The sequence below is a fragment of the Rhinatrema bivittatum genome, chromosome 1 (assembly GCF_901001135.1).
Source record: "Rhinatrema bivittatum chromosome 1, aRhiBiv1.1, whole genome shotgun sequence".
NCBI classification, from domain to species: Eukaryota; Metazoa; Chordata; class Amphibia; order Gymnophiona; family Rhinatrematidae; genus Rhinatrema; species Rhinatrema bivittatum.
Genome location: NC_042615.1, coordinates 549,776,296 through 549,794,285, shown reverse-complemented (window position 1 = coordinate 549,794,285; position 17,990 = coordinate 549,776,296). Strand labels below are relative to the sequence as shown.

Here is a 17,990-nt window from a genome sequence, read left to right as displayed (position 1 = left end):
TACAAGCTGTATTGAATTTTGGTTTAATTTGTTTAGCATACCTGTTAGTTTGCAATTATTTTTTTTTTAATTTAATGTGATTGTGGCTTATATTTGTATTTATAGTTATGCTTAAGATTACTGTATTGATGATGTATTTATGTTGCAAATGATTAATAAAGAATGTTTTAAGATAGTTATTTCTTTATGATTTGGGGTATAGCGTTTTTTTCTTAGCATATACTTACTAGTAGCTGCAATCAAACCAATTTCTGCATACTTAATATTTCCAGACAAGGAAGTTTTGTCTTCATTATTAAACATAAAGAGGTGAATATTCAAAAGCCTTTTAGATTGATAACTGTAAAGTTATCTGTCAAACAGGGTCATTTATCAAATTGCGTTAGGGCATTATAGTTGAGTGTTAGGGCCCTAACACCTGCAATAATGCCCTAATGCATCGCGAGGTGTATGCAAATTTAAAAAATTTAGTAAAGTGGGAGGAGTTTATGAAAATGAAGGGTGCTTAACATTGTATGCGATAAGGTATTGCACGCTATCGCAGGATTTAACACGGAAATAACTACACCTTTTTTACTGGCATTATGTCTGTGACAGCTGTGCATTTCAGGCAGGGAAAGGAGAGATAGCTAGAGTGCCTCTGGGGAAGCACACATATTAGGCAACATTTTATAGAACTGTAAGAGGGGCAATTCTGAACTCGGGGTGAGGTTCTGGTGGTGACCGAGATTCTGGGGGCAGTTTTACATGCACAGTCACAGGTACGAACAGTATAGTAGATATCAGTGAAGATTTTGTGTGATTTGGAGTGAGGAAAGCTACTCAAAGATGAAATTTGTACAATGCACTCTCAACCTAGACTGATAGCAGCTAGGAAGAGTGCATCAAGCTAGACAGAGTGCAAAGTTACTAGTTGCCCCTCTTACAGTGGTATAAATAGTTTACTTATATGAGAGCTTTATAAAGAGTCTGTCTGTCTGTCTCTCTCTCTCGCTAGGCAGCAGATAAAAGCCTGTCTGGGCATTTCTCAGCTTGCAATGTAAATCGTGCACATTGTGGTATCTGGAAAGTTACCCTAACCATGCCTCCCTTTTTTTTTTTTTTATTATCCTGAGCGCTATTCTCACAAAATTTATAGCAAAATGATACATCTAGGTCTAAATGGCAAAACTGTGATATTCATCACTATATGCGGCGACATTCTAGCCATATAATGAGCTATGCGGCTAGAATGCAGCCACATAAATTGGGGGCGGGCCAGAAGAACGCAGCAGAGGAGGGCGTGTTTAAAGAGAATTGTCAAACTAGGGATTATAACAGAGTAGCGAGACACCAGTGAATGGACGTGCTGATGAATGAGAGTGACATGTTGGATACGTCAGTACACGTGATTGGTTCTTTAAATTTTAAAGCCCCTGGATTGGTAAATTCAATAAACAGAAGTTACGCATATTGTAAAAAAGAGCAAAAAAAAATTTTTAATTCACATAAGGAGGAGCCTTCGAGAGAAGTGGAAGTGGAGGGAATGCATATAGGAGACCGGTTGCCCATGAGATGGAGAATGCATCTCTTGGCTCTGAGTGTTGGCTGCGAGTGAGAGAACAATAGTTCTCTACTTTGCGGTTTTGAAGTGGTGCAAAGAGGTCTATGTGAGGGTAGCCCCAACGGTAGAATATCGAGTCCACTACTGCGAGGTTGAGAGACCACTCGTTGAAAGGTGCGACTCAGCTTGTCTGCCAACACATTGTCCACTCCCGGCGAGTAGCTGGCCCTGAGGTACATCACTCGATGTGGGAGAGGGCCTCCGCCCATATCTGTGCAGCTTCCTGACACAGGAGGTGGGAGCCCGTTCTTGTTTGTTGATATACCACATGGCCACCTGGTTGTCCGTTTGAATCAGGATGACCTGGTTGGAGAGGCGATCCTGAAATACTCTGAAAGCATATCTGATTGCTCGTAGCTCCAGGAAATTGATCTGATGTTTGGCTTCCTCTGGAGACCAGGATCCTTGAGTTTGTAAGTTGACAAAGTGTGTTCCCCAGCTGATGTTGGAGGCATCTTTTGTAAGGGTTATTTGAGGATCTGGAGCTTGAAAAGGAAGGCCTTGAAGGAGATTGGCCTGATTCTTCCACCAAGCTAGAGATAGACGAAGTGGGTTGATTTTTGGTTGAGATGATTGAATCCATTGTGACCTTAGAGCCCACTGTAGGATCCTCATGGCAAAACGAGCCATGGGAGTCACGTGTACTGAGGATGCCATGTGACCTAGCAGGACTAGAAAGTGACATGCAGTGGAGCGTTGTCGAGACTGCAGCTGATGGGCGAGAGAGGAGATGATGAGAGCTCGTTCTCGAGGAAGAAATGCCTTCGCTTTGAAGGTGTCCAAGTCTGCTCCTATGAATGACAGGGTTTGCGATGGGACTAAGCTGGACTTTGGATAATTGATGAGAAACCCCAGAGAGATCAGGGTGTGCAAGGTGAGACATAGGGACGTCAGAACAGCTTGCTGTGTAGGAGCCCTGATCACTTAGAGAATAGCCACTGCCATTAGCAATGGTTACATGAAATAGACTTAGTTTTTGGGTACTTGCCAGGTTCTTATGGCCTGGATTGGCCACTGTTGGAAACAGGATGCTGGGCTTGATGGACCCTTGGTCTGACCCAGTATGGCATTTTCTTATGTTCTTATGATTATAAATGCATTTCAGGTGCAGGGACGCCTACACGAGTATATGAAACTTTCAACCTACTACAAAAAAATGTTTTCTTTGTGAATTAAACTTTTTTACAAAGAATATTTTGTTCCACCATCAAACATGAGAAAAAGTTCCTTACATACCACAGTCGTGTAGGCCTTAAAAAATTCAATTTTTAACATATAAAAAAAAATATTATAATTACAAGCAAAAATTGATGAGTTGAAACAAAAGCATAATTATCGCAGAGTGATTGAACAAGGTTGTTCCACGACTTGATTAATATATAAAACTTTTAAGACAGCCAGGCATATTCAGCTATGCTGCTGAATATCCAGATTAAGTTAGCTGGATAGGTGTATCCGGCTAACGTAACTAGCCACTGAATATTGGCCTGAATATACATACATAAAAAATAAAAAGAAGGGTATGGCTTTCTATATATTACACATTCATATTAAGGAAAATTGTGTGTTTTTTTCTAAATATATGGGTAAGAAAAGTAAGGCAACAGAATGAAGGAAAGCCCCTGATCAAGGACTCTTGCTACAATGGCTAGGTTACCTCCATCCCTTCTCTATATCAATAGCAAGTATGATGGAATTCTCCCAAGTGGTTTGGTTGCTACCATCTCTGATGGTAAGTTATTCCCAAATATAGTTTCCTCACAATAATTAAATATTTCTTCATATTTCCTTTGAGTTTCATTCCTTAGACTTAAAAAGAATACATTTTTTCTGTTTTAACAAGGAAGAATTTAGAGGGCAATTTTCAAGTCATTTACCTGTGCAAATGGCTATTTATCCTATTAAAAGGGCTTTGCAGGTAAAAGTATGTGCATTGGGCCACAATGTTTACTTTTTGCTGCGTTTTCATGAAGGTCTACATGCACTTTTTTTTTTTAAACCTGGTGCAAAACCAGTGGGTAGAAGTACTGGTGGACTTTTCAGTTGCCCACGATTTTAAAAATTGCCCTCTTAAAAGATTAGATAAATCAAAAGCTTTCCGGTAGTGGAGAACTCAAATCATGTCTTGAAAGAGACTGGTGCACTAATCCAGTGACAAATTGCTTAGCCATTCAACCCAGTGCTAAATTACCTGGCGATGCCTAGTATCTCTAGTCAGATTTAGACTGCTAGTTCTAAGCGGGCAAGATTTAGTTTAAACAACCATTTCACAACCATTTTCTTCATATTATTATACCTTGTAATACCAATATAAGATACTTCTTGTTTCATATGGTTATTGACTAATGAAATTCCAACATCTTGTAATGATATTGTGACTTCTTGTTCTGCCAGCTCTGCTTTTTCACTTTCACATGTTGCTTCAAATACATTATGATCTTCAGTAAAGAGTACAATCCGTTGCAAGCCTTCAAAAAATGAGACTAAATACACTGTAATGTCTTCTAGGTACATAATTTGCACCTTGTCCTGGAAAAGAACAAAAATATTTGATTCATATATATATTTTTTCATATATTTATAAAATTCACAAACACAAGCAAAGACTGCTTATACAGAAACAAAGGAGTACACCAAGAAATAAACAATCTAAGGCTACACAGTGTATCTGTTTTTCCCTACTTAGATAACTGGCACTTCCCTGTACGTATCCAGGGCCAGTGTTATGGAAAACCTTGCCTCTTGAATTAAGAGGAGATATTGACATTAAGAGACAGAAAACATAAAGGGTCAATTGTTCTCCCAGGCACGCATAGATGATTAGCTGTAGAAAAGCAAGCTGAAGAAGTCTAGAGTACTGAGATAACCTAGGTTTAAGTTTGGGATTCAAGCTAAATATAGCTGAGTAAATTATTAATCTAATGAGTGTTGTTATGGTGATGAGATTTTTTTTTTTTTTGTAATGTCAGGTATATTTTCTATATCCCCAAACTCATTAGAGATTTTCTTGGTTCAGAGATCTCTTGGAGATTCCCCTAACTTTGATAGAATTGTTAATGAACAGGCTATATGATCAAGTGCTTGTTTCTTTTATTTTAATTTTAATATCTTTTGATCTCCCACTTTCTTCTCCCAAATATATTTTAGATGGATATTCCCTATTATATTAATGAATTTATGGATTTTTCCCTATTTATTTATTTAAAAAATTCTAGCCTATATATCTACCTTCATATGCAGATTGCAATAAAAGCTCAAAAAATCCACCATAAGACATATTTTAAAACACTATCGGGCGGATTTTAAAAGCCTTGCGCGCCGGCGCGCACAGAACCCCGGGATGCGCGTAGGTCCCGGGGTTTTTGGAAGGGGGCGTGCCGGGGGCGGGGCCGAACGACGTGGCGTTTTGGGGGCGGGCCCGGGGGCGTGGTTTCGGGCCGGGACGTTCCGGGGGCGTGGCCGCACCCTCCGGAACCACCCCCGGGTCAGGTCTCGGCGCGCCAGCAGCCCGCTGGTGCACGTGGATTAACGTCTCCCTCTGGGAGGCGTAAATCCATGGATAAAGGTAGGGGGGGGTTAGATAGGGCCGGGGGGGGTGGGTAAGGGAGGGGAAGGTGAGGGGAGGGCGAAAGAGAGTTCCCTCCGAGGCCGCTCCGATTTCGGAGTGGCCTCGGAGGGAACGGAGGCAGGCTGTGCGGCTCGGCGCGCGCCGGCTGCCCAAAATCGGCAGCCTTGCGCGCGCCGATCCAGGATTTTAGAGGCTACGCGCGTATCTTATAAAATCCAGCGTACTTTTCTTTGCGCCTGCTGCGCAAACAAAAGTACGCAATCGCGCAGTTTTTAAAAATCTACCCCTATATTGGTATAACAAAATATAGCAGACAAATCAAGTAACTGGTGTTAAAAACATAAAAAATAGAGAAAAACATATCCAACACAGATGATCCTTACATAAATTCTTCATATACCTGTTTAAAGAAATAAGATTTTAACATTTTTCAAAATCTTCAAATATCTGATTTAGACTTTAAAATATTAGGTAAAGTATTCCACATGGAAGGACCTGCTCCACAGAATAACCTCTCTTGTGACTGCTAAATGAATTTCTTATAAATGGGATTTCCAGTAGATGAGAGTGGTGGAGTAGCCTAGTGGTTAAAGCAGCTGACTTTGAACTGTGGAGACCAGGGTTTAAATCCCACTGCTGATCCTTGTGGCTTTGGGCAAGTCACTTTACCCTTTATTGCCTCAGGTACAAGCTTACAGGATCATTAGTCAAAATGCATTATGGTGTTAACGCATGCGATAACACTAGTGCATGGCACAAATGCAAATTTTGTGAAAGGGAAGGAGTTAGGGAGGAGTTGGGTGGAATTTATGGAAATGAGGGGCAATATTGCACAGGGCGATAGCATAACGCCGGAAATAAATACACCTTTTTTTCCTAGCATTAAGCTGTGTGATATGACCAAAATGGCTGTAACGCAATTTGCGATACATTTTTCAAATTGTATTTCGGCCATTTCTGGGCTTAGGGGGAGAGAGAGCGAGTGAGCCTATCTGTAAGGCCCTCATAGTAGTCAAGTATTTATATCTGTATAGGCGGCCAGCTAATAGTTCAAGGTGAAGTTTTAGTGGTGGTTTAGGGGCCAGTTTTACATGCAGAGTGAGATGTCCAAACAGCACAGTACACCTCGGTGAAGATTTGACATCATTTGGAGTGAGGAAAGTCTCACAAAGATGACATTTCTATTATCTTCTCTCGCCCTAGATTGATGGACTATATAACAGGGGAACCATCAAGCTAGGGCAAGATAACATAGTACAAAATTTCATCTTCGTGAGACTTTCTTCACTCCAAATGACGTCAAATCTTCACTGAGGTGAACTGTGCTGTTCGTACATCTCACGCTGCATGTAAAACTGGCCCCTAAACCACCACCTCGAGCTATTAGCTGCCCCTCCTATAGAGATAAATACTTGACTACTATGAGGGCCTTATAGAGAGCTTGTCTCTCTTTCTCTCTCGCTTTCCCTCGCTCTTGCGTTCTCTATCTCTCTCTCAGGAATTATCGTGGGGTGCAAAAGGTTTACCAGACCATGCGATACTACCGATTCGAAGCGCTATGTTATCACATGATGTGGTAATTCTAAAATTTTTTCTTAGTGCAGGCATTATCCATGTGTTATTAGCGTATTTTGAAGAATCTAGGGGTTAGATTGTGAGCCTTCTGGGGACAGAGAAATAACTACAGTACCTGAATGTAATCCGCTTTGAAGCGCTGAAAAGCGGAATATAAAAATCTGGTAGATGGTGGGATTCCGATCTTGGAGCCTGAAACCCACTGGTAAACTTTTAGGATTGGATTAAAAGGAGCTGACACCAAATCATGCACTGCTTTAGACATCAACATAATATCTTAAATCTTATTCTCCACAGAATAGGAAGCCAATGTAGCTTAAATAAGCTTGGAGAAATATGTTCTTTCAGATGTTATACCACAGATAACATGGACAGCAGAATTCTGTAAAATTTGTAAGGCCCATAAAGTAGAGTAAGGTAAACCTACAAAACAGAGCATTGCAATAAGCCAGCTTTGGCATCACAAGTGCATGCATCAATATTTTCACATGGTCTTCAGACAGAATAGGCCTCAGGTGTCAGAGCATGCATATTTTATAAAAAGCAAATTTTACCAATTCCTTTACCTATGGTTGAAATGACAATGTAATATCTAAAATGACTTGATTCAAAATTGGTATTGATGTACCCTGAAACAAGTAGATATATCAGGATAGGGAAATATGGCTAAATACAAAAGCTGAGTCTTATTAACATTCAAAACTAAATGATTTTCCAACAACCAGCCACTAACCACTTGAAGGCAAATCATAACCTTCATAAAAGCATTGGGAAAAGCAGTGTCTACTGCAAGCATTTCGTGAATACTTAAACCTGAAGGGATCCTGAAAGAATCCTTGATATTGATAATGATTGATCTGCATAATATAACAAGAAATTTCCTGTAATTTATGGAATGTGTGTATGCCTCCTTGAGGTCTAGGATAGATAGTCATTGATCTCCAAGTGCTGAAAAGCAGAATATAAATCAAATATATAAATATATTGAGAGAGAACGATGCTTAAAGAGTTCAACTCAAACTTTCCCTTTTTTAGATACTTGAGCTTCCTGAGGTCCAGGATAGGAAAATGTCCTCTCTTTTTTGGAATAGAAACCAATGTTCCTTTACTGTACTAAAACATGTTCTATTGCTCTGGCTGAGAGACTGGTTGATAATTCTTGTTGCCAAAGTTTGATTTATTCTTCCACTAGAGTTCACCTCCTTGGATGACTATCTGTGAAGAGGGATCTGAAACTTAAAACAATATCCTTGCTGAAAGATCTTTAATACCCAGTGATCTGTTATCAAAGACTATGCAGGAATGGAGTACTGAAGTCTTATCTCAACTGGAAGACTGTTTTAAGGCCAACTGGGAAGTCATTTGATATTGCAGTTAAAATTTCTGGTTTGATCTGGCTTGAGAGAGCTGCAAAGATTTAGTTTGCACGTTCTCTCTGAGACATTATCTGGGTTGCTTTTGCTGATGACACAGTTATTAAGGATAAGACTAACTTCTTTTTGAATAGAAGTGCTGTTTTGTATTATTGAAGTTGAGCCTTTTTAGATGTAGAAGGCTGTTCCATCCTTGCTGGTGATGTCAGGAGAGGGGCACAATGATTCTTAAAATGTATTGTATCTTTCACTTTTTCACCAAAAAGATCTTATGTACATGGAAGATCAGCAAATTTTTCATATACTATATATCTTTACAGAGCCCTGAAATGTGTAATCAAGTTTTCTGGCTCCGGTGGCTATTGCTAATATTCTGGAAGAAGCATCATAAGCCTCAGTTTGATCTGATGAGGTGCTCACTACATAATTCAGCTGCGAGGACAGCAGATTTGAAATGTTGCTTGAAATCTGCTGAAAGTTCTCGAATCATATCCTGTAGTTTTCGGAAGGAAGAATACAAATACTATACCATGTATAAATTGATGTACAACATAGCTAAATGGAAAACCCTTTTTGCTGTGTTAATCAATACAGCAGGATCTTTCCCAGGAGTTTTAGACTTTTTTTTTTTTTTAAACAAATTGAATTTGCATCTTCCAAAACATGGAATTTTGTTCAGTTGAAGGAAGAATGGAAGGATGGATTCAGGAACCAAAATCTGGATTGGAAAGCTTTGGTCTCGTTTTGATTTTCTGTGCTAAAAACTGATTTTCCACGAAGGTCTCTGTATAGAAGATAGATTTGATAAGTTTACAGCACTGAGAAGAGATTGTACTGAAGGGAATCATTTCTGTGCTAATGAAGAGACTGCTGGTGCAGCACATATGCACTTCGGTGCTAAACTTTATATGAATGCCTTCTCCATGTCTAGACTTTTCAGAATCGAGCCACATATTATGAGAGGACTGAGCCTTTCGTCTTCTGCGCTGAAGAATGCTAGTAGAAGAAAATAGACTAAGGAGATTCGCAAGCAGCTGTGTGGGAATATCCATGCATGCTCAGAAAGACCTTTGCGATATTTCAGACTCTGAGTGAGCTATCCATTGATCTCAGTGTCAGATGACATTGCTCACTTGCGTGGCTGATATTTATCCTGTTTGTCCATGGAGAAACTTATGCACAAGTTAGCCAGGCAATTTTGCAAAATGCTATTTTATGCGCATAAAACAGTTTTATCCACAGAAGACCCTTTGTAAATTATCTACACTGTAATGATATATTATGTCTGTATTTTGTTCTAAGGTTACATTGTTATGGTTTTACTTTTATTTTATTCTCTGTACATTGTTTTGTTTTTATTGTTTTATTGTATCGCCCACCTGAGTTCTTTGTAAACCGGCATGATGTGCTGCACGAATGTCGGTAAATAAAAGTTAATAAAATAAATAAAATAAATAAATATTGAATCTGAACAGGGTCTATTAACCAAAAGAATGCTATAGCTCAAAGCTAATAAGAGAATGGTTATATTAAGTCAACATTATGTTAATTAAGTATACAAAAGTCTGGATGCATCTGAAAGGATTCATGAAAATACAATACATACTTGAACATGAGTTAGTTCTCCAGCTGCATGCCCACATTTCCAGTTCAGATTTCTGGAGCCTGTTGCGTCAGCCCAGGTATACATCACTGCTTTTCCTGGAGGAAGATTTTCTTTTACTGTGGCAGAACTGCAATCCAGAGCGACAAAGAAAATGTTATTTGGTAACAGCAAATTACCACAAAACAGAAAAACAGTGAATTAAAGGAACTTTTGCGAAATAAAATATAAAAAGACAGATGGCAAATATAGACTTCCAGGCCTTGAACAGATATCACATAGGTATGTCATATGTTCAAAACCCAGATATCTTATGGAATTTAAAATGGTTATCTTCTAATTACACATCAGGCACCACTTGAAGCTGCTGGCTTTCCTCTGCCACTGTGAGGAAAAACAGCTGGTGTGAGCTCAAAAGACAAAACTGCACTGAAAATAAAGAGAGCTGGCTGGAGTTGAACAGCTCTCACCAGGAGAAAATACAGAAGAGTCCTGGGGTTTAGCACTTGCCATCGACAAAATAAAACCTAATAAATGCTGAAAAACTTGTTCCAAAGCAATAAGAGGAAAAGTAGAAGGCTGACTGAAGAGGCCAAAATCACGGCAAGATTACTCCGAAGAGAGAGAACTGAAACATGACCGGATCCGCCTTCAAAAAAATGACTGAGGGCACCCTATGCGGCCGCAGAAAGGCAGGAACTCCGATATATGTAAAGCAGTGTTGCTTACCTATAACAGGTGTTCTCACAGGACAGCAGGATGTTAGTCCTCACATATGGGTGACATCATCAGGATGGAGCCCAATCACGGAACACATTTGTCAAAGTTTCTAGAACTTTGACTGGCATCCAGCAGGGGTCCCCCCTTCAGTCTCATAATATAGCAAAAGTACGTGCGAAAAAATAAAACAAAACATCAACGAATCCAACTCCGCGGGGTGGCGGGCGGGTTTCGTGAGGACTAACATCCTGCTGTCCTGTGAGAACGCCTGTTACAGGTGAGCAACTCTGCTTTCTCATAGGACAAGCAAGATGGTAGTCCTCACATATGGGTGAGTACCGAGCTGAGGATGTCCGAGCGAAGCACCAAATGCACCTAAAAAGACGTGCAACAGGCACAACAAGAGGGGTGGAATTTGGTTAGGAGGGCATCCTGAACCCTAACGGGTCTGTTGCATAGAACAGACTGGCTGAAGATGGAATCTTGTCTGCCAGCCTTATCTAAGCAATAATGGGCTGCGAATGTATGGAGAGAACTCCAGGTAGCAGCCTCACATATGTCAGAAAGCGGCACCGAAGGGAGGTGCGCTACTGATGTCGCCATGGCCCTGATAGTGTGCGCCTTCACATGGTCTTGAAGTGGAATACCTGCTTGCTGGTAGCAAAAAGAGATACAGTCCGCCAACCAGGAAGAGAGGGTCTGCTTTCCCACAGGATTTCCAAGTTTGATGGCATCGAAGGAGACAAACAATTGAGTGGATTTCCTGTGGGCTGACGTGCGTTCTAGATAGAAGGCTAGAGCACCCTTGCAGTCATAAGAACATGCCATACTGGGTCAGACCAAGGGTCCATCAAGCCCAGCATCCTGTTTCCAACAGTGGCCAATCCAAGCCATAAGAACCTGGCAAGTACCCAAAAACTAAGTCTATTCCACGTTACCGTTGCTAGAATAGCAGTGGCTATTTTCTAAGTCAACTTAATTAATAGCAGGTAATGGACTTCTCCAAGAACTTATCCAATCCTTTTTTAAACACAGCTATACTAACTGCACTAACCACATCCTCTGGCAACAAATTCCAGAGTTTAATTGTGCGTTGAGTAAAAAAGAACTTTCTCCGATTAGTTTTAAATGTGCCACATGCTAATTTCATGGAGTGACCCCTAGTCTTTCTATTATCCGAAAGAGTAAATAACCGATTCACATCTACCCGTTCTAGACCTCTCATGATTTTAAACACCTCTATCATATCCCCCCCTCAGCCGTCTCTTCTCCAAGCTGAAAAAGTCCTAACCTCTTTAGTCTTTCCTCATAGGGGAGCTGTTCCATTCCCCTTATTTTGTAGCCCTTCTCTGTACCTTCTCCATTGCAATTATATCTTTTTTAAGATGCGGCGACCAGAATTGTACACAGAATTCAAGGTGCGGTCTCACCATGGAGCGATACAGAGGCATTGTGACATTTTCTGTTTTATTCACCATTCCCTTTCTAATAATTCCCAACATTCTGTTTGCTTTTTTGACTGCTGCAGCACACTGAACCGACGATTTCAATGTGTTATCCACTATGACGCCTAGATATGTTTCTTGGGTTGTAGCACCTAATATGGAACCTAACATTGTGTAACTATAGCATGGGTTATTTTTCCCTAAATGCATCACATTGCACTTATCCACATTAAATTTCATCTGCCATTTTGATGCCCAATTTTCCAGTCTCACAGTCTAAGGAATGCAGAGCCTGTTCTCCTGGATTGGAATGGGGCCTGGGAAAAAAGGTAGGTAGGATAATGGATTGATTAATGTGAAATTCCGATACTACTTTGGGTAAAAATTTAGGGTGAGTGTGGAGCACTACCCTGTCATGCTGAATTTTAGTGTAAGGCGGGTAGGTAACTAATGCCTGTAATTCACTAACTCTGAGAGTGGATGTGATTGCAAGAAAAAAAAAAATCTACCTTCCAGGTGAGATAGCGGAGAGGCTCAAACGGAGGTTTCATAAGCCGTTCCAACACTACGTTAAAGTACCAAGCAGGGGCCAGAGGGCGCAGTAGAGGTTTTAAATGGAGTAAGCTTCTCATGAAGCGTGATACTAAGGGGTGTGTTGAAATGGAGACATTTACTATACCCTTATGGTACGCAGACACTGCACTGAGATGCACCCTGATAGTGGACGTTTTCAGTCCCAACTCTGACAGGTGCCAGAGATAGTCCAGGAACCTTGCAGTGGAACAAATGAAGGGGTCTATGGACATGGAAGTGCACCAGACCCTAAACATCTTCCATTTAGAGCGATAAGAGCTTTTCGTTGAAGGCTTTCGTGAAGCCACCAGGACTCGGGATACCAACTCTGAAAGGTTAAGAGGTTGGAGTATTACCTTTCAACATCCAGGCCATCAGAGACAGAGCATGGGGTGGCACAGGTACCCGTCGTTCTGAAGGGGATCCTTCCCCAGGGGAATGTACCGGCATATTGATAGGTCCTGGAGGATTGGAAACCACACCTGGCATGGCCAGTGGGGAGCTATCAGAATCATTAAGCTCTTGTCCTTCCGTAGCTTCATGAGAGTCTTTGAAATGAGAGGAAGTGGAGGGTACGCATAAAGGAGACCGCTGGCCCAGGAGAGGGCAAAGGCATCTCTTGGTTGCGAGTGGTGACTACGAAAGAGAGAATAGAAGTTGTCTAGTTTGTGGACCAACGCAAAGAGGTCTATGCGAGGGTAACCCCAACGTTGGAATATCGAGTCCGCTACTGTGGGGTTGAAAGACCACTCGTGCGGATGGAAAGTGCAACTCAGCTTGCCTGCCAAGAGATTGTCCACTTCCGGCAAGTAGATTGCTTTGAGACACATCGAGCGGGAAAGGGCCCATGCCCACATCTGTGCAGCTTCCTGACACAGTAGGTAGGAGCCCGTTCCCCCTTGTTTGTTGATGTACCACATCGCAACCTGATTGTCGGTTTGAATCAGGATGGCTTTGTTTTATAGGCAATCCTGAAAGACCTTGAGGGCATATCTGATCGCCCCTAGCTCCAGGAAATTTATCTGGTGTCTGGCTTCCTCTGAAGACCAGTTTCCCTGAGTCTGCAGGTCGCCTACATGTGCACCCCACCCTAGGTTGGATGCGTCTGTTAAGACAATTTGAGGTTCTGGAGCCTGAAATGGAAGGCCTTGAATGAGACTGGAATGGTGCATCCACCAAGCTAGAGACAGACGGAGCTGTTTGGTAACCTAGACAATGCTGGACTGCATGACCCTCATGGCAAGGCGAGCCATTGGAGTGACATGCACCGAGGCGCCATGTGACCCAGCAGTATGAGGAAATGACGCAGTTGAAGATGCTCGAGCTTGCATGTGATTCACCAGAGAGGTTATGGTGAAAGCGCGATCCTGGAGGAGGAAGGCTTTTGCCTGTAGTGTGTTTAGGTCGGCCCCTATAAAGGAAAGGGTTTGGGATGGAACTATCTTGGACTTGGTATAGTTGATTAGAAACCCTAAGGAGATCAGGGTATGGATAGTGAGACGCAGGGAGGCTAATGCATCCTGCTGAATCGAAGCCCTTATCAACCAATCGTCAAGATAAAGGTAGACATGCACTCCCTGATTCCTGAGAAAGGCTGCGACCACAACCAAGCACTTGGTGAATACTCATGGAGTGGACGCTAGGCCGAATGGTAGTACACGGTACTGGAAGTGACAAGGGCCGACCAGGAATTGCAGGAACTTGCGATGAGGAGTTATGGAGATGTGTGTGTAAGCATCTTGGAGATCTAGAGAGCATAGCCAATCTCCTCTTTGTAGAAGAGGAAGTAGAGAGCCCAAGGTTCCCAATTAAAATTTTTCTTTCTGCAAAAATGTGTTTAGGGCGCAAAGGTTCAGTATCGGACGTACGCTTGTTGGGAGAGGGGCACTGGTTCTATTGCTCAGATGTTGTGGAGGATTGAGACCTCCTGTTTGAGCAAGAGAGAGTGGTCAGATGTTCCCCACATCAGCCGAGGTGGGGAGTCTAGTGGAATAGTCAGGAAATTTAGGTGGTAACCGTGAGTGACTACCACAAGCACCCACTGGTCTGTGGTGACTGTATGCCAAATGTTGTTGAAGTGGCAGAGCCGACTGCCGACCGGTATGGATGGAAGAGGAATTTGGCTTACACTCTCTAGGAAGGAGTCAAAACCCTGATGCTGGCCCAGGCTGAGACGCTGGCTGAGACTTTTGAGGACGAGACTGACTGGGCTGTACCTTTTGGTAAGGTCTGGAAGGACACCCTCTAGAAGCCGGAGGATAAAATTTCTTTGGCTTGTAGGCCAGCCGCTTAGAGTCACGCCTGAAAGTTCTCTTTGGGGCGGATGGAAACTCAGATGGCACAGAGGAAAGCTGGCGTCATGTTTCATGATGTTCCTTCATCTGCGCCACAGTCTCTCGGATCTTTTCACCAAAGAGATTATCGCCTACACAGGGTAGATCAGCTAACCTGTCTTGCACTTCTGGTCTTAAGTCTGAGGATTTGAGCCAGGCCCATCTCCTTGCACTAATACCCGCTGCAGACACTCTAGAGGCAGTGTCAAAAATATCATATGCACCGTGTACCTCGTGTTTTCCAGCATCCAGATCTTTTTGAGCTAGAGTATAAAGTTGATTCTGGAGTTGTTCTGGTAAAGAATCAGAAAAATCCTGGATCCTCTTAAAAAGGTCTCTGTTATACTGTGTCATGTATAACTGGTAAGAGGCAATGTGAGATATGAGCATTGAGCCATGGAAGACCCGTCTTCCAAAAGCATCCAGGGATTTTTGTTCTTTCCATGGAGGTATGGAGGAATGAGGTTTTGAATGCCGTGCCTTTTTCTGGGCTGATTCAACAACCACAGAGTGATGATCCAGCTGTGACTGTATGAGGTAAGTTGCATCTGTCTTACAGTTGACAGGTGGAACTGAACCTGGGTGTTCCCAGTTTCTCTTTAGGAGGTCAATCAGGATTTCATGAATAGCTATAGACATTATCTCCTTAGGAGCATCAAGAAACTGGAGTACTTCCAGCATCTTGTGCCTAGAGTCCTCTTCTATCTGAAGTTGAAATGGAATGGTTTCAGACATTTCCTTGATGAAATTAATAAAAGACAGGTCGTCTGGTGGAGAACGTCGTCTTTCATCTGGAGGAGAGGGCTGTGAAGGCAGATCATCGGTATCCTGGGACATATCATCAGTCCAAGGATCATAAGGCTAGTCACCAGTTCCCATAGGATCTCCAGAAGGGAGGAATGGTGTTAATCCGAAGGACCAGGCGCCTAGGCATCAATGGCATCGGAAGTGGAACCGACGGCATCGATAGGGACATCGACAGAGGCACCGGTGACATCAATGGACGAGTTGGTGGTAAGATCCCAGATGGTGGAATGGGTATCTGTTTCCTCTTCATTCGATGATAATGGAATCGGATTAGAAGGTACTGGATCCACCGGTGCTCTCGGTTCCAGCGGTGGAAGGGCACCGATCAATGCATCCAGTTTACCCAGTAGCGGTGCAAGCACTATGGGAATCGGATCGTGACCGGCTCAGGAACAGACGTCGATGGAGGTTGGAAGCCCTGAAGTGCTTTTCCGATGGCCTCTTGGATCATCCAATCCAATTCCTCTCGGAGACCTGGGGCGAGTAACCCCGGCTCCGGAGTAGAAGGCAGCACTGGCGTAGCTGGAGGGTCCACCGGTGAAGGTGGAATCGCGGATCCCTGCACCACTGAAGGTGGGGGAACGCCTCGGTGACCTGGTCACAGAAGAGGATGGGGCTTCTTTGTCAGTGGCTCTGTCAACGTCGATGAAGAGGGCTTGCCTGCATCGGCAGACTGAGCCTTACGATAACGGTGTCAACGTTTTTCACGATGATCTCCTCGGTCTTTTTCTTGAGGAGACAAGGAGGAGAGTGACACCCTTGGAATCGTCGACGCCGGTGTCCCGGTGCTGACGAGAGGTCGATGGAACCGGCTCAGACGAGGTCGAAGCTATCGATGGAGCCGGGGTTTTTGACTGAAAGAGAAACTCCATTTTCTCTAAATGAGCCTTGCAACCCTTCGGTGTCACTTGGGCACATTTGGTGCAAGTTTGGACATCATGGTTGGACCCCAAACACAAAACACAGACCCTATGCGGGTCAGTGAGGGACATTGTCCGAGGTACAGTCCGGGCACCGATGAAAACCCGACGCCATGACTTCGATAAAAATGTAGCCACGGTGTGGTCGATGGCCGGTAGGCCCCGAAGGAATAACTCGACAGGAATCAACTGCAACTAGGGTAAAGCCTTACCTTTCAACCGCGGAGTATAGATGTCGATAGGGGGACCCCAATGGGGTAAAAATTTTTTAAAATTTTGAGAGAAGTTCCATGAGGAAAATTCCTGTCAGGAATCTGAAGAGAGCCCCTTAAGCAGCGTGGCTACTGCTGCGCAGAATAAAGAAGACTGAAGGAGGACCCCTGCTGGATGCAGGATTGGTGCTATGCTAGGCATGCCCAGTAGGTGCCAGTCAAAGTTCTAGAAACTTTGACAAAAGTGTTCCATGATTGGGCTCCATCCTGATGTCGTCACCCATATGTGAGGACTACCATTCTGCTTGTCCTGTGAGAAACTAATTTTCTAAGCTTTTCTATAGCTTTCTAAAAAATGTTTTGCATCAGAATCATCAGTGTCATCACTCATTTGTATAGTCTACTTGTCTACGAAGTAAATAATAGTATTGCTCTTGAATATGAAAGACATTGGAAATAAACCCAAAGGCATATAAGATTTATGTATTTTCTCAGAAAAGGGATGCTCATTATAATAAAATGGCTGTATGGAATTCATTCACTCATATTAACTCATAAGAACTTATGAAGTGCAATGCTGGATTAAATCAAGAGTCCATTAAGACTACATCTATTTCTTCTTGTTCACAATCAGGGTAAGTGGTAGCTTTCCCCAAGTCTACCCGGCTAACAACTGTTTATGGACTTTTCTTTCCGTAACTACTCCAGACACCTTGTAAATTCAACTATGCAATTTGCCTTGACTACACCCTCTGGTGACAAATGTCACAGCTTAATTGTGTGCTGAGTGAAAAAATACCGACTCCAATTTTGTTGAATCTGTTACTTGTTTGTTTCATGGAATGTTCCTTAGACTTTGAACTATCTGAAAGACTAAATAACCATTCCCTATTTACCTGTTTCACCAAATTCATGGATTATATAAATCTCTCTCATATACCCCTCTCAGCTGTCCGGGAAAAATACTGAGGCTTAGTGAATGAGCCCCGTGGTTTGCAAACCACCTTTAAAAAGGGTAACGAATGGAAAGAATCAATTAATTTACTAGAGATGTGTATAGGGATCTAAACGTTATGGCTTCAGCTATCTGAACAAATCAGGTACCAGTATACCCTTAAGAATTCAGATTTGATGCCAAACTAATCATTTTGCACATGGGCAGGGCAATTTTCAAACAGTTTGCTTGTGAAAATTTGTAGATTGTCCTAGTATGCGCACACACATACATGCTAAAAGTTACACTAATTCTGTAGGCATT

At 42.5% G+C, this 17,990-nt stretch overlaps 1 protein-coding gene across 3 annotated transcripts in view; it reads right to left on the bottom strand.

The window, feature by feature from the left end:
* Positions 1–17,990, bottom strand: part of VPS13A (vacuolar protein sorting 13 homolog A) — a 745,426-nt gene that overhangs the window by 196,447 nt on the left and 530,989 nt on the right. For all 3 annotated transcript variants that reach the window (XM_029616432.1, XM_029616443.1, XM_029616452.1), the window contains exons 53-54: positions 9,726–9,852; positions 3,900–4,132 (exon numbers count right to left, since the gene is read on the bottom strand). In XM_029616432.1, coding sequence (XP_029472292.1) covers positions 3,900–4,132; positions 9,726–9,852 — 360 coding nt within the window. The remainder of the gene's footprint in view (positions 1–3,899; positions 4,133–9,725; positions 9,853–17,990) is intronic.